The sequence below is a fragment of the Pinus tabuliformis genome, chromosome 4_2, assembly GCF_031772625.1.
Source record: "Pinus tabuliformis cultivar Carrire ecotype Pingquan chromosome 4_2, CPIR1, whole genome shotgun sequence".
Classification (NCBI taxonomy): Eukaryota; Viridiplantae; Streptophyta; class Pinopsida; order Pinales; family Pinaceae; genus Pinus; species Pinus tabuliformis.
The window spans coordinates 526609126-526627433 of NC_142304.1; the positions used below are offsets into that span (position 1 = coordinate 526609126).

At 38.4% G+C, this 18308-nt stretch overlaps 1 protein-coding gene across 1 annotated transcript in view; it reads right to left on the minus strand.

The window, feature by feature from the left end:
• Positions 1-18308, minus strand: part of LOC149170324 (THO complex subunit 3-like) — a 243559-nt gene that overhangs the window by 202459 nt on the left and 22792 nt on the right. The window contains exon 3 of the mRNA XM_089428988.1: positions 3428-3557. Within this exon, the coding sequence (XP_089285114.1) occupies positions 3428-3557 (130 nt within the window). The remainder of the gene's footprint in view (positions 1-3427; positions 3558-18308) is intronic.

Genomic DNA, 18308 nt, shown 5'->3' on the forward strand with positions numbered 1-18308 from the left:
GATCGATTATTAGTTCCTATGTCACAGAGGCAGGGCTTTGTGTTGTTAAAAGTCAACAGGAGGGGTTGAAGGTATCTGAGGTTTTAAGGAAAATTAATGAAATTCTGAGTATAATTGAGGGGTCGCGAGCGCTGGAAGGTCTAGGCATTGGAAGGTCTGAGTGTTTGCAGGCATTTTGGATTTGGGACACTGGGTGGGTTCTTAATTCTCTCCTAAAGTGGGAGGAGAATTGGAGCTGGAGTGAGGTTGGGAGGCGCATACCAACCGAGGAACAAGGCAGTCTCCGGAGGATTAGCGAGGGTGCCTAGCTGCAGGAGAACGTGGAAAACAATGACAATTACTGGAGCCTGATAAAAAATGAAGTTTTGGAAGCCAGCATGAAGGGTACAGATGCCAATTCTTGGTGGGGCACGTGGGGAAGCCACAAGCCAAGGTCTAGAGGGCCGAGGACCAATTTCTCGAGGCAAGGTGGTAGAAACAGACCTTCCTGTCTCACTTGTGTACAGGACCATTGGGACCTGCGAGAGGCCCTGACCGAACTCCAACGTAGCATGCACCAGCAAATGCATGAGAACATGACTATGCAGGAACGGGAGCTCAAGAAACGAGAACGCATCAGGCAATTGGAGGATGAGGTGGATGCACTGTGCCATCAGCTGGAAAATTTGAAGATCAAAGTGGAAACCATGGAGGAAGGCATGGAGGAAAACATGGAGGGCGTGACAGATCAGGAGAATTCCAAAGACTCAGAAGATGCTTCTCCTGGCCTGGATCTAAATTGCCCAGCTCCAATGGACATCTGATCACCTCTGTCTTGTTTTTTTGTTTTTATCAGCATGATGAAATGTAAATGTATATATCTTTTATCTGAATTTTGTCGAAGCTATAGTTGTAAATACCCCAAAATGGGAAAATTTTGGGCGGGATAGCCATATCTACTATAACATTCTGGATGGACAAAGAAACCATTACCAGCTTGTTGAAGCACAGATAAATTGTTGTAAGTCCCCGATTTTGTTGCGAACGGGCGCGACTTTTTAATACAAATCTATACTCATTCTGGTTTAAAAAACAAAACAATATGTTAACCAGATAACCAATAATAGATATTAACATCAGACTTACATCACCATGACGATCTTTTCAACAAAGCATCAACACCCGCATGGTTCATATGAGCCTACCTTTATGCATCAGAGTGCCCAAGGATCTAACTTGATTACCAAGTTACCATTTTTTAATGAACTTGTTAGCATCAGTTCCCCCAGGGTCTTTACAGTTCCCTTCTTCCATCATGCTCATTAAAGCACAATATTTGCTTTTGCTTAGCCATCCTCCTTATTTTGCCTCCTTAATTATGTATCTGTAATATTCACTGACAAGTACCACCAAGCAAAATATACAAGTACAAGAGCATGATTATGATTTTGACAATATAGGGATTCCATGGTATCTTAGAGAGGGAGAATTCCTAGGGTTTTCAGATCCAAACCCTAAGTTCCTTGATATTTCCCTTGAAATATTAGCCCCAGGTTTTGAACCCAAATTTTCATCCAATTCCACCCTCACTAAGGTTTGCCATACACCCTAGACTACCTACAAACCCTAGAAGACAAGAGCTAGGGTTTCTATGAGAGAGCAAGCAAATTAGGGTTAGGGTTTTGATATGACTAGGGTTTCCAAGTAACAACTACGGTTTACAATCCCTAGATGCCAACAATATTTAACAAGATGAAGACTATAAACCCTAGACTCGAACATGTCACAAAACCCTAATACACTTCATATTAGACCCTTTAATCATCTATGCATAAAACAATTATATGTACCTTGTAAACAGGGACAACATACCTTAGTCCTCCATGATCAATGGAAGTTTGCTACAAAGCCTTCTTCTAGGTTTCATCATCCAAGACATTGTCACTTCCACCGCTGCCACGACCTTCCTATTTTTTTTCAAAACTGAAAACTCCAATGATGCCACAGCCAAGTCTGCCATCCAATGATCTTAAGAATACCCTTTTTATTGGATAAACTCCTTACATCCGTCTCCGATTTGGGGATCCGCAGATCCAGCCCTTTGGCCTAGCGGATCCGGTAACATAGCCTTTTTGTGTCATTCGTATCCTTTATGAACCGCAGACCATCTCTGAAAGTGAAGTGCATAGATGTATGTCTCAAAGGAGGTTGAATACCCTCCTTACATACCCTTTCAAGAGCTCTTTTAGCACACATGTTAGGCCGACTTCAGCTAGCTGGCTGACTTGTTCTTAGGAGCACTATAGACATTTTCGAAAATACAAAAATAAATTATTTCTTTGATACAAGAGCCCAAGAGGGTCTTTTTCATAATGATAATGACACTTTGACTCATGACAATCCTATAGGCATGCAATGGATGCCTTGACCTATTTGACTAATGACCCAAGCATGAAACCCATGCTTAATAAAATATTTTTTCTTTTACAATATTTTTATTTTTCTTCTTTTTGACAAATATAAGAATTACATCATGTTATGAACCAAACAATAATTATGAAGACCGATACTAGTTACATTTTCCAACAGATCTGAATACAGGAGTTTCCTTATTCAGCAAGCACAGCAGTCTTGAAGAAATACTTCAAGAAACAGCAGCTGCAATGAAGAATAGTGGTGGCACAGATCTCGATTGTTCATCCACTGGTTCAAGGGTGGCACCCCAGGAGACACAAGAAAATTATAAAGAAGGCAACGATAAAAATTAAATCAGTAACGTTTCCTTTTCCTTTGATGGGAATATGTCTGATTTTAATTGTATGGTCCTTTGTAGTCTATAGCATTCATGCTAATGAGTTCCCAGAAATTTTGTGTTAAGAATAGATCTATGGTTACCCCCTATTGAGATTCCAAGCTTTGACAAGCACAACTTGACCACACTTTTTTTCCATACTGCTCTATAGTTTTGTTTCTTATATACTGCTCTATAGTTTTGCTTCTTATAATATAATATAAAGTTTTCTTTAAAAAATGATAGAATAGAGCTAGAATATTTACAGGAAAAATGCTATGCACTAAATAAGCATTTAAAGCACTGATGTTTCAAAACTACAGCCAAGGATAACACTGACAAACAATCTGTACAGACGTGAGGAATTCATTCTACAACGTGAAGCTGATGCAAATAATTCAGTAGTTTACCTCTAGTTTCAATTATTGATGAACTACAACATTATAGATCAACTTTGTATGACTTTGCTAAAAGATTAAACATGCGCAAAAAGGCAAGAAAATCATCAGGCTCACAAAACCTCTTATCCTTCTTCCACCCATTTTTCAGCACTCTAAAGCAAACAGAATGGCAAACACCCTTCATCATGTGGAAGCATCCTGGGTTGAACATGTAGCCACATACTAAAAAAGAAAAAATATCGAATATTCCACTTACTTCGAGCATCCCATAGACGCACTGTCCTGTCTCCTGATGCAGTAGCAAGCAACTCTGAATGCTTTGGGTCCCAGCACAATTGATCAACACTATCAGCATGCCCCTTCAACTCCAAATCTTTGGTCTTACTCTGCAACAGAGCAGGGCAAGATAATCAAAATAAAGAAGCATGACATCAAAAGTATATGACCACCCACAAAAAGAGTTCTGAACCATGAGTTCCAATACTGACCGACAAGTCATGTTCCAACCACATCAGTGAACTAGAACACACATCTAGTTTACATGAATAATACATAACTATAAAGAGTTGAAAACAATGCCTACACAGACAAGAAGACGCAGCTTGAAGATCATCCAAATGAAGAAGGATACATAAGGGTTGAGCATAAGAAGAGCATCATCTCAAAAAGGAGAACTAAGAAGCATCGAGGAGGACTAGTCAACACATCATCTTGAAAGAAGACCTCAAGGACCCTACACACGTGAAGTACTATTGGAAGCCTCAACATTCTACTATCATCAATCAAAGGAAGCAAGAAGAGCACTTCATCATCAAAATCAAAGAGATCTCCCTCTTATTAAAGAAAGGGTCTCATCTCAAACATCATTGAAGAAGTTCATCTTCTCTTATAAGGGGCATTATCATCTATGAAGAAGGAAGACATCATCAAAGAAGCATCTAATGGAGAACACCATCAAGAAGGTATCTTCATTTTGACAAGTAAGCACTTTATATTTTATGTCTCAACCTACAAACCAAACGACTTCTTTCTACATGGAGAACAATTAACTTGTTGGGACGTCGAATTACCTTGCATGGAAGAAAAGAATAGATTTAGTTCTCATGGAGAATGAAGTTATTGATTATGTCACGGGCACAATCAGCAAAACACCACAAGAATGATCTCAAGCACTATCAAAATACATGACAAAAGAAATAAGGGCTCAAAGAATCCTAATTGAGTCAATCAAGGATTCTCTCATACTCTATGTAGAAAAGTTGAAAACATCGAAAGAGATCTATGACAAATTGGTGGAGTTGTTTTCTATAAGCATTGTAGGGGAGATAATATCGTTAAGAACCAAATTATACAAGATGAAAGTTTCAAGGGAAGAAGGGGTAGCTTCATATCTCATGAAGGTATCTCAAATAAAAGATCAACTACAAGAACTTGGAGAAACAATGTTTGATCCAGAGATGACCACTCTAGTACTCAATGCATTACCAGATGAATGGGGGAAGTTTGTATCAAGCATCTATGAGAAGAAAGAAGCCACTCCATCCAGCAATCTATGGTCATTATGCAAGATTGAAGAAACTAGATTAAAAGCAAAAAACGATGTCGAATCAAATGAACAAACACAAGCACATGCAGCAACGACCAAGAAGAAAGGAAATTTTGGAAAGTTTGAGCCTTGAAAGAAGTTTCAAAAGAAAATTGATATGTATAAGATCCAATGCTATGAGTGTAATGGATATGGGCACTTCAAAAGGAATTGTCCTAAACTCAAGAACGGCAACAAGAAAAGAAATGAAGGGAATGAGGCCCAAGTGACCGAGGAAGTAGAAGAACTAAAAGAAAAGAAGACAAAGAAGTAGGAAGAGAAAGAACTCTACTATTAAGAGGTCTATCACATACATTTACCTTATTTTTCAGTATCTAGAAGTCAGCAAGTGATGGTAGGAAGCCTTACAAGATGCAATATAGAAGAATTGAGATGACATCTAGAAGCATAGTTGAAGTAGTCAACTTACATGATAGAAAGAAAGTAGCTCATCATCATTAGAATCATAGAAGGATAACCAAAGTAGCAGTTTGAATGCTTGAAGAAAATCATCTAACAAGACAGAAAGATAGATCATCATACATCATCATTTGCAAAATAAGGATCATCAAGTGTGGAAAATTTTAAACTGAAATTCTACTACTGCAGCAACTGATTTATTTCACCTACTTATTATTCACAATAAGTTATTAACGAAATCCCTTCAGTAAATATTAAAATAAATTCTACTGCAGTTATCACACAATTACCCAGAGAAAAAATACATGCACAAGAACCAATCGCATCAACACAGTTATTTTTCAACAATTGTCCCGGGAAAAACCCAATGTGGGAAAATCGGTGCAGCAAATGAGGGCTTTATTAATCTTCAACAGCAATTGCTTTTAAAAGGAATGATTTTACAGAGAAACTGAAAGAAAACACCTTAGACTTTCCCTTTGAGATCTTTTGACACTTTGGAGACCTTGTTCCCACTTCAGCGTCACCCCTGCATCACTCTGCGTGGCCCAGCGTGACTCTGAGTGGCTCTGTGTCCCTCTACGTCAACCTGCGTAGGCTCTGCGCCTCTCCTCTGGACTGCATCTCTCTCTGCGTTGTCTCCCATTGTCCCTGCGTCACCTCCTCCTCTGTCACTGCCTGTTGTTGATGCCCTCCTCTTCCTCCACCCTGCAACTCTCCCTCTGAAATCTATCTCCTCTACTTAAGAATCGATTTTCCTTGAGATATTGAGTATTTGCCAGTGTGTCTCCAAATGATGCTCAAGTCTTCTCTTAAACTTTTCCTGTTGACGAATCAACGGTCGAAATTAAGTCCCTAATCAACAGCTAAGATTAAAACAGACTTGATCCTCGTCTCTTAGAAGCTTCTCACCCTTATCTTTATTAATACCCATTAATATTTTTATTTTCCTAAGTTTAGACATAGGAACCCATTAATATTTTTATTTTCCTAAATTTAGACTTAGGAACCCATTAATATTTTTATTTTCCTAAGTTTAGACTTAGGAACCCATTAAAAATATTAATTATTTTAATAACTCCTCATCTGGGTGGAATTTCTCAAAACGATTTCTGGGTCTTGGAGATCTCATGTGCCTTAGCCTCTCCTCCAAATTTCAAGGCTAGAGCACATCCAATGCTACCAAAAATCAACACTCCCTCTTAGCGAGGAATGTGCTCTAGCAATGTTTCACTATAGAAACATCACATTGATCTTCCGCATCGGTACCTATGCTGATGCTTGGCCTGTTGCCTCACATCCCCTGCACTGCTGCTTCCTGTACTACTGCCCATGACACTAGCACTGCCATTGTCGCACCTGTACTGCAACTCCCTCTCAACATGTTGCATCATGCTACCCATAGCACTGCCACTACTAACTCCTGACACATCCATTTCTGCTACTAAAATGGATTCTTTACCATCCCCATCTTCTCCTTGAAATAAACAAACTCTGTTCTTCCTAGGGCCTTGGTGAGGATGTCTATCACATGTCCTCCTGTAGGAGTGTATCTCAACTGTATTGCCCCTCATTGGACAGAGTCTCTGACAAAGTGACACTTGATATCAATGTGCTTCAACCAATCATGAAATACTGGATTCTCAGAGAACTTGATGCAACTCTGATTATCACACATGATCCTGGTCGCTTCCATCCTTCTCCTAAATAGATTCACAAGCAATTTCCTAAGCCATATGGCCTCGCACGAAGCTGTGCTAGCTGCCATATATTCTACTTTAGTTGAGCTCAAAGCCAGGGATTTCTGTTTCCTACTGCACCAGGAGGTCATTCCTGATCCAATGTTGAAACAATACCTAGTTGTACTTTTCCGATCTATTGAACTTCCAGCCCAATCTGCGTCAGTGAACCCACTCAGCCTGATGTCATTGCCTCTGGTATACAATATTCCATGCTCGATTGTTCCTTGTATATACCTGAAAACAATGTTGCACGAAGCGCCTCCCCCCCCCCACGGTTCCAAGCCCTGAAGCACGTCCCGTACGGAAGCGCCTAGGAAGCTTGGCTGGAAGCGCGCTTCCAAATTTTTTGCCGCTTCCTGGAAATTCGGAAGCGTGGTACGGAAGCGCCGCTTCCAAAGCGCCGAAGCGCGCTTCATACGGCGCTTCGGGCGTCAAAAGCGTGGTGCTTTGGAGGAGGAAGCGTACGCTTCCCGTACACTTCCGGAAAAGCGTTTAGAAAATCGTTTTTTTTTCAATTTTTTTTTAATTTTAGGTGAGTTTGCTTGTTGGGGGTGGGTCCACCTTGGGTTAGGGTGACGAATGAAGGCAAAAAAAAATATAAATATAGCAGATGCTCCCTCATGGTAATGTTAAATTCTTAAAGTAAAAGTGACATTCTCCTTTATTTTTCATTTTCATCCTTTTACTTAAATTTTTAACATTACCATGAAATGACTCAGGATGTTTGAGAGTGGTTCCAGCCTCATTGGACTTCATATGGAGAAAATAGAATTTCATATCCTATTCAAGATTCAGCAGACTTAACAGTTTTCAGGAATTCAGGATCAATGGGATTGTGGCATTTCATTAGATTATATCAAGTATGAAGGTATGCGATTAGCATTTAATCAAGAGCACCAAGCCCTATATGTACCCTAGTGTTGGCGGTGTTAATTGTTGAACTCCTTTGTCACGCGGCACGCCCTTAGCAAAAAATTACCTTTCAATCAAGTCAAAATCATCGATCAAGCATGTTAAGCTTTTTCTACCATATTTTAAGTCTTGAATTAGGTAGTTTGATCAAAATTGGGCAATGTTAACTAATATCCCTAGACAATCGAGGTAGAGGCAAAGGCTAGACAAGAGGAGAAGAATCTAGATTCTAGATGGTTGATGCATCTAAATGGTTGATGCTCGAATAATTAATCATTAATGTACAATGGATGTTATATCTATCTTGATTTATGCAAAAATATGCATGTTTTCATGTCTTCTACAATTAATTTGCTATTTGGGATGTTTGTTTTGAGTATAAATGCAAAAAAAATATAAATATATATATATATAGCAGACACTTCCGCGGACGCTTCGCTTCCTAGATTTTTGGAAAATGACGCTTCCATGTCCCCGCTTCCAAAAAACGCTTCCACTTCGCCCCCGCTTCGTGCAACATTGCCTGAGAACATGTTTGGTTGTTGCCCAGTGCACCCTCTTAGGTTCCACCATGAACTGACTAAGGGTGTTGATAGCGTAACAAATGTCTAGCGTAGTATTGACCAGATACATCAGGGACCCTATAAGTTGTTTGTACAAGGTGGGATCAATGTCTTTATCTTCTGATGCATCAATCTTCTTCCAGTTGGTGATCATTGGAGTAGCCATAGGTCTACAGTCCTGCATCCTGAATCTCTTCAAGATTTCTATAGCATATCTCCCTTGTCCAAGGAATATCTCACCCTTTTGCTGCCAAACTTCCAACCCCAGGAAATAATGCATCTGTCCCAAATCCTTCATGTCGAATTATGTGGCTAGGTTCTTCTTGCAGTCTTTGATGAGCTTGGATGACCCTGTTAGGAAGAGATCATCCACATATAACACTAGGATTAGAGGCTCATTCTCTACAACCAGATAGTAGAGATTAGGGTCTGTGTCACTCTTGATGAACCCCATCTTCTACACGTAGCCATCAAGTCGACTGTACCATGCCCTAGGTGCCTATTTAAGCCCATACAAGGCTTTCTTTAATCTACATACATGAGATTTCTTCTCATGTGTCTCAAAACCTTCTGGTCGTTCAATGTATACTTCCTCTTCTATTGCCCAGTACAAGAATGTCGCCTTGACATCCATCTGGTGATTCTCCCACCCCATCTATGCTGCAAGAGATATCACGCTTCTAATAGAAGTATACCTGGCTACTGGGGCAAAGGTTTCTTTGTAGTCTATCCCTTCCTTCTGAGCATACCCCTTAGCCACAAACCTGGCTTTGTATTTCTCCACACTGCCGTCTACAGCATATTTGACCTTGTAGATCCATCTCGAACCTACCACTGATCTGTCCTGAGGCCTAAGTACCACTTCCCAGACATCATTGACCATTATAGAGTTGTATTCCTCCACCATAGCATCCACCCATACTTGATGTTGAACAACCTCCTGAAAACTAGAAGGTTCCCCAACCTGAGCTACTAAGGCCTAGTATCTATCTGGTTGTCTTTGCTCCCTTTTACTATTCCTGGGTGCACCAATGAAGGCTTCTGCATCGTGTAGAATCTGTCGGGGTTCCTGGCTCATTCTTCCACTGTTAGTAGGCACATCTATCAGCTCTTCCTCTTCCTGAGATTCCTCTTGTTCCGAAGCTTTGTCTTCAAGAGAATTTCCGGTACTAGTTTTCGCTGGTTCAAGTGGTTGGACCAACGACTCGCCTTTCAACTGCTCCTCAGAAGGCATTTCTCGGGATTTCCTGAAAGCTCTATCCTCCATGAACTTTACATCCCGCCGAACTACTACCTTCCTACTCCCTAGAAGATAGACTCTATATGCCTTAGCATTCTCGCTATATCCCACAAGATATCCTTTCTCAGCAGTTTGATCTAATTTCTTTCTCTTCTCTTCGGGTATACGGCAATACGCTAAACTCCCAAATATCTTGAAATGACTGACTTCAGGTGTCTTCCTAGTGAAGACCTTCTCTGGAGTGATTTTGCCCAATGCCCTGTGAGGAGTCCTGTTTTGGACATAAACTATCGTGTTGCATGCTTCTGCCCACAGGAATTTAGGCATATCCTGATCATACAACATTGCCCTAGCTGCTTCCACAATAGTCCTGTTTTTCCTTTCTGCTACTCCATTCTGCTCTGGATTGTAGGGAGTTGTCCACTCTCTTCATATGCCTTCCTTAACACAAAAATCGATGAAGTCCTTGTCAACATACTCTCCACCATTGTTTGAGCGCAACACTTTTATCTTACTTCTCGTCAGATTCTCCACTAGAGCCTTGAACTCTTTGAATCAACCGAAAACCTCATCATTGGTTTTCAGAAAGCAGATCCAAGTCTTCCTGGAATGGTCATCGATGAAGGTGATGAAGTATTCGGCACCACTAAGAGCTTTTGTGGACATTGGTTGCAGATGTCTGAGTGTATCAATCCTAGCACACTCTTAGCCCTATTGTTACTTCTGGAAAACGCTACTTTGGTATACTTGCCCAGAGCGCGCCCTCTGCATACATCATCTCATTCAATACTTAGTTCTGGAACTCCTAATACTGTTTTCCTGAGAATTCTCAGAGCCCCATGGTGTAAGTGTCCCATCCTCCTGTGCCATAGTTCATTCAAATCTTTGTCTCCATTATTGCATATCAGTGCCATTGGTGATTTGAGCTGCAACCTGTTACTTCTGATTCCAATCTGGGCCTTCTTTTTCCAACTCGGGTGTTTGACATATACTTTCCCCTTAATGAAGAAAATATCATAGCCCTTGTTCTGAAGTTGAGATACGAAAAGTAAGTTCATCCCCAATGTTGGCACATGCAGCACATTGGTTGCTTGAAGCCGCTCTCCTACTTTGGTTTGAAAAACTATAGTACCTCTCCCTACTGGAGTACACTTTGCCTTATTTCCCATGGTGATCTGAAAATTCATTCTTTCTTCCTAATAATCTGAAAAACATTATCGGATTCCTGTCATATGCCAGGAAGCTCCACTGTCTATATACCAAACCTCCGAGGAGGCAGAGCTTGCTAAGCAAGCGACTTCTTCTTCTAATCTGGAAGCTAACATTGAATAATCGTAATTTATGTCCCTTGCGCATTCTTCTGGAAATCTGCGCGAGTCCTCTTGAGTGGATGCCTCAGCATCATGCTCTTGACCCATAATCAAATTTCCTCTCCTGTTTCCGGATCTCTCCTTTGATACCATGCGAAAATTTCTAAACTAAAATTCTACTACTACAGCAATTGATTTATTTCACCAACTTATTATTCACAATAAGTTATTTACGAAATCCCTTCAACAAATATTAAAATAAATTCTGTTGCAGTTATCACACAATTACTCAGAGAAAAAATACATGCACAAGTACCAATCACATTAACACAGTTATTTTTGGACAATTGTCCTCGAAGAAACCCAATGTGGGAAAACCGAGGCAGCAGATGAAGGCTTTATTAATCTTCAGCAACAATTGCTTTTACAAGGAATGATTTTACAGAGAAACTAAAAGAAAACACCTGAGACTTTCCCTTTGAGACCTTCTAACGCTTTGGAGACCCTACTCCCACTTTTGTGTCACCCCTGCACCACTCTACGTGGCCCAGCGTAGCTCTGAGTGGCTTTGCATCAGCCTGCGTAGGCTCTGCATCTCTCTTTGCGTTGTCTCCCACTGTCCCTGCATCACCTCCTCCTTTGTCACTGCCTGTTGTTGATGCCCTCCTCTTCCTCCACCCTCCAACTCTCCCTCTGAAATCGATCTCCTCTACTTGAGAATCGATTTTCCTTGAGATATTGAGTATCTGTCAGTGTGTCTCCAAATGATCCTCAAGTCTTCTCTTAAAATTTTCATGTTGACGAATCAACGGTCGAGATTAAGTCGCTAATCAATAGCTAAGATTAATACAGACTTGATCCTCGTCTCTTAGAAGCTTCTCACACTTATCTTTATTAATACCCATTAATATTTTTATTTTCCTAAGTTTAGACTTAGGAACCCATTAAAAATATTAATTATTTTAATAACTCCTCATCCAGGTGGAATTTCTCAAAACGATTTTTGGGTCTTGGAGATCTCATGTGCCTTAGCCTCTCCTCCAAATTTCAAGACTAGAGCACATCTGATGCTACCAAAAATCAACATCAAGATCCTCCATTGGAATCCTTGTTAAAGGGGTTCATCACTATTTAAAGAAGCATCACATTCCACCTAATGGGGGATCCACAATTTAGAAGGATGAAGTTATGGTGACAGAGAAGTGCAGCATGTCAAGTTGGTTGAAGCAATTTCATCTTCAAGCAAGTGAAGCTGCTGATGGAAGCTTAAATGATCACATCAAGGAAGAGATATGCATATATTTGGTAATCCTTAATAGATGGATAAAATCATGTCAGTACATAGTTGCAGATAGAATGATTAGAATGCTCTAGACCATGAGCATGAGAAAAGAAGAAGGGATTCTTCCGTATGTATGATACATGAAGGCATGAATGTTATATGCCTTTAACTCTTCTACATGATGACAAGACAGAATCAATATAAAGATGACCTCATAATCAATATGTATTATGAGGTGGTGGACAACAATAGTTCCTATGCAAAAGGAGTATGTATAGAAATCCTTAAAAGGCAATACGTGAAGAAGATGGAAGAAGAGTTCATAAAGAAGTACCTATAGCCACTTGAGATGAGTAATCAACATCTGATGACAGTTAGAAAGATTAGCTATGACGTCTCCATGGAGAAGGTATGTAGACCCTGATATGTATGAAAAAGGAGGACCTTGGTAGTAAATGTCTTGGAGATGGATTTGTATAATATGCAGGATGTTGATGTTGCAAAAGATGATATTATGACGAAAGGCCATCATAAAGAGGTAAGTACATTTTTTAAGTTCATTTTTTTTTTTTGAAAGCAAGCATCTAGTTGGGTTGGAACAAGGCTACCTAAAGAGAATTGTAGAAATTCATCTACAACTAGTACATATAGACTTGATGGAAAATCCTGGAAGGAACATGACCTGGAAGAGATAGCAGTATGAAGGATAGCCAAATGATGACGAAGAAGGTCACTTCCCGAAGAAGAAAAAGATGACATGACTATTGGTTCAACATTATGTTCGTTAAAGGGAAGTGATGTAGAAGACGGTCGAAGCCCTACGAAGAAGTAACCGGAGATCAAAGCTCCATGATAGAGAAGTCAAAGTTCATCCACAATGATGCAAAAAGGAGGAGCCCTACAAGCAGTTGATAATACCATGATCTCCATCGAAGAGCAGATAGTTGTTGGAAACAAGTCCCTAGTTAAGAGGGAGCTTAGGAATACTCCTTTTATAGGAATGAGATCCTCCATAGTTGAGAGGGAGTGATAGAAAAATCATTCTTGTCTTCATGTCATGAAGAAAGAATGGAGGATTGGGTAAGCATCTGAATTTCGATACTCTTTGAGGATGAAGTAGGGCATCCAATAGGCAAGAGTAGTCGAAGACGAACCTCCATAAGGATGTGTAAATCCAAGATCGGAATGGTCCTAGAAGGACATACCTTGAGCATCTAGATGGGGTATGTGCCTTGAGAGATAATGACTTTTGTATCTAATAAAAGAGAAAAAGAAAATTTATTATTACTATTTTGAGCATCAGTTTCATGCTCTATATCATTTTGTTATTATGTCAAGCACCCGTTGTGTGCTTATAGGGCTATGTCATAGAGTCAAAGAAGTCAAAGAGTCATTGTAATATGTAAAAAACTTGTTGACCACTCTGTGTCAACGACCCCATAGCAGTACACCCTTTTTTCGCAAAAGGGATCTATCATGTTCGAGTGTTCGTGCCTTTTCAAATTTCATCATCAGTAGGCAGTTTGTTAAAAATGTAAACCCATTCTGCATGGTGCTAGGGTGCATTTTGTTATCAAGATATTAAGTGAGTCCTAGTGTTTTTAATCGAGTCCTTGTGAAAGTAATTTGGGAAAAATCCTAGCTAATTGGCTAGATTATTTTATTATAGATCACTTGGTCTACTTGATTATATTTTGTGTCGCAAAAATGGGTATTTTTTTAGGGTTATAACAAACGGATTTTCCCCCTCCATATATTAAAATGGAAAATTGTGATTTAGTGCATGGTCTCTCGTAATTAGACACCATGGCTAAGTATTAGAGGGTTGAAAAAATAATTAATCCCCTCATAAGTCAATTAATTAAATTTTTTGGCAAAATTAAATTAAAATCCTAAGCCAAAAATTTAATTAATTTTGTGTCTTAGGTAAAATTAAATTCTCCAATGGTGAAATTCGTGGGTTTTAAAAAAGTTAATTTTTGGAGGTCCCCAGCCAAGGGAATATTGAAGAAATCAATAAATTTTGAACCCTTGGGCCTTGGTGGTTAAGTCAAAGTCAATTTTTTAGGAAATTAACTCAAAATAATTAATTTTGAGTTAATTAAAAATCAATTAAATGAAAATTTTGATTTTTCCTCAAAAATTAAATAATTTCGACGGTGATGATTAAAGATTAATTAAATCTTTATGAACGGTCGAGATTAATTTGACAGGGATCAAGCCAACTAGCCGTTGGAGATTTTACCTATAAATTAGAGGTCGGTGTCAGTCTGTTTTTCATCCAATCTTTGAATCGTGTACTAAGCTCTCAAGCTCTCTTGTATACTTTTTTGAATTAATGCAAAAGTCTTTGGGGTTTCACCTTGCGGTAATGGTCCTCTTCATGAATCTATGGAAACATTGTTTTAATTTTTGCTTAATATTATGTGAAAAGTATCAATCAATAGCTCTCTTAGAATAATTTGAATACAGATATCTTATTCAGTTTGTTGGATCTGGGGTAACATTTTTAATTTTGATCGAAGTAGCATTTACCTCTATTTCTTCAGAATTTCATTGTTATCTATTTCTCTACTTAGTTTGATGGATGATCTAGTCTTTACAAGAGATCTATCAGGTTTTCGTTGAGCGTTTCAGGATAGTCCTCAGTTGGACCAGCCAACTCTCAACATATATTTTTTGAAGAGCCTACCTCATGTAAGCTCCAGGATTTATCTAACAATAAATTATTTTTCTGCACGATGTTTTTGGGCTAGTACCTCCCTAAAATTTTAAAACCTTTTAAATATTTTGTGCAAAAATTATAGATCTGGCTAGTAAGAGCCTTAGATTATCAGACCTGGGAGCGAAGTTGGACTCGTACTCCTCAGATTTGATAGATCTACAACATTTTTGCATAGATCTATAAATTTTTTAGATCTGAAATATTTCTAACTTGGGTTTCTGGGGTTTTATTTATTTTTGTATATCTGAGTTCTAGGTATTTTTGTTTTCGTTTTTGCAGGTGCAGATTTGAAAGAGAAATTTAATTTCAAGCCAAATCTAGACCCTGGAGGGCAAAATCTGGCCTTGATACCATTTTGTAGGGACATTATTCAAAATTATTTTCAATCTGAGAGTTTCAAATTCAGAACTGAAGTTTTTCTGAGAGCAAACTTTAAAGCATAAATATGTTGGCTTAAAATTTAAAATTCTTGGCAAAAATAAATAAATAAATTTATGGGATTCTTGGGCTACCATTTTCTGCTGCGTTTTTCTTCTCTCTCTGGGAAAATTCTATTTTTTCTTTTCCTTCTGTTGCTGTGTTTTTTTCCTTGTTTATCCCTTTGCCCTCATTTTTATGTTGCCTCTTCCCTGTGTTTTTTTCCTTTCTTTCCCTCTCTGCGATTTTCTTTTCCTCAGATGGCAGCTGCCTCTTTCTCGCAACTCTCCCTTGACCTGCGTTCTTCCTCCTCCTGCATCCTCGTCTCCCTTATTCTCTCATGTTTCCTTGTTTCTTCTCCTTATTCACGGCCCTCCTTTCCTCACTGCCATCCCTCTTCTTTCCGAGCTCCTTTCCCTTCTCGCGTCCCATATCTTCTTACTCCCTGTTGATTGCCCGTTTTCCCTCATCCCTATCTTCCTTGCTCTCCCAGTATCTCCAGTCCTGCGTCTTCTCTTTCTCCAAGTCGCTGCCCAAGCTTCCTCGTTGCTCCCTCCTCCTCCTCGCCATCGACCTGCATACAAACCTTTTCTCACGATTTCCTTTTTTTATTTTATCCTTTGTTTTAATTTCATTAGGTTTAGATTTTTTACTACACAAAAAATTCAATTTTTTTTAATGCGGTTGCCTTTCATTTTTTTTATTTTCTTTTGTTTTTTATTTTCTAAAAAACAAAGCAAAATTTAAATAACAAATGATTTCCATTTGATTTTAAATTTTTGGTCGTGGCTTTATTTTCAAAGTTTGCTGATGATTTTTTTTTCGACATCTGATTTTTTTTAGTCGTGCCTTTAAATTTTTATTTTTTTTATTTCGAGTTAAAATTTCTATGTGGCCTTTAGCCCATGAAAATTTTAATTAAGCCTTTTTTATTTTTTTTTATTATTGGCCACATTAAAAGTTTAATCATCATTCATAAACCTTAGCACATTAAATTTGCTGAAGGAATAATTAAATTTTTAATCTAGAGTTCCTTTTTTGGGTTTTTTTTGTGTTAAGGGTTTGGGATTTTCTTTTTTAAATCTTAAGAGCGAAATCTTTTGAGGGGTAAAAAAAAAAAATTTCTCTATAGTCAAAACACATTTAAATATGTTTTAAATCATCTCTAAAGTTGACTATAGGAAAACAATAAATTTTTCTGGATTGGGATCACTTAAGAAAAATCATTTTAATTCCAGAATTGTTTGAAGGGTCTCGCATTTGAATTTCATGGTTCTTCATGGTAATTAATTTTCGAGATTTAATTGCTTAATGTATTTTTGCATGATAAGGATTTTGAACGTATCTATTGAGATTGATCGTTGTTAAAGTGATTCTAAGCGTGATTTAATTACTTGAACTATTGAATATTATTGCCTATTAAGCTTTTGAGAATTCCTCAAGTAATTTTTAAGTACTCTTTCATGGAACTGTGGTAAATTGCATATCTTTCGTTTCTTAAACCGAGTATTTTTTAGCATCTATTGGCATTGATATTAAAGAATTGTGAAGAAACTTTTGTTCTTTGAGTTATAATTGCATCGGAAAGAAATTAGATTGAAGTGATAAGCTTGTGATTTAATTGGGCATTATATTGTGATATTGCTGAGAAGTTTATCTTTCAGTGTAGTAAAGTGAAAATTTATTTTGGCGATTAAGGGCTTTGATATATAACTCTGAAGAAGATCGTAGCATAAGCGCTTTTAATCCTTGGATCTAACTTCATCTCATCTTCTAATCATCTCGTGCATTTGCATATTAAGTTAGTTCTATATAATTAAAATTTACTTCCAAGCATAAGCTTGGTCGATAGAGAGATAGGTACCCATCCATCTTTACTTGAGAACTCTGTTTTTAATAGTACTTAAAACAGTGACTTTGCAGTCGTGAGAGCCACAGCTCTCTGCAGCACCAGAGGCACCAAGTATGTTAGATTTTCAGGAGAGGTATCATTAATCACACCTTAGTGTGCTTCACCTCATCTCCTCTCTACCAATTACTACGAAATCAAGCTCAATATAGAAAGGATCAAAGGGTTAAAACTTAAATAGGCATTTAACTAAAATTAACCAAGATTCTTGCATCTCACATTAGCTTTAAGATTTGCATTTCATATAAGATAGTCATTCATCCAAGTAGCAGTTGCAAATCAATTACTTGGTCCTAAATTTCCTAGCAAGATAGTTGACTCCGTAAGGCACTGGTATCAATTGCTTAAATCTAATCGAATCCTATAAGTTTTGCTAAATATAAAACAAGTACTTGGTCGCTTCATTGTGTCTACCAAACTGGTTGGTTCCCAACTAGTTCTCCTTCATTCCATTTCCACAGGGTCTTGATGCAGGGTTACCCCAGCACATACCCAAAGTATGCATAAACACTGTCCCAAGTAATTGACTCTCAAGGAGTCAACTCTTCCAACCATACATGGTTAAGACCCTTTACAGCCACAGTTCCTTGTTATCGGAACCAATCACCTCGCCTAAACCTCCTATCGGGAGTTAAATCAATCCTCAAGCCTTCATTTTCCCTTTTATCAAAGCATTCCACAAATCTTCCTTATCGGGACTCTAAAACCCATCTAAACCTTAGTTAAGCCTTTTTTAAACCCATCGGCCGCATATATATATAACCACCCTCTTAAAACATTGGTTAATATATATATAACACATAAAAACCTTCATTCGGCGCAATTTCCTTATAAAACCGTTTATAAAGGAAAACTATGCAAACATACCCTTTTTCCGCCTTCCGTACGACTTCTGCATAGATTCTGAGGCTGTACCTCTATCGCAATCACTATTGGCTCTTTTGCAGGCGATATTACACTTATCGGAACTCTTATAACTATCAGATTTCCTTTAGAAACCCCGGGACCATACATTAATCGCAACACACCGAA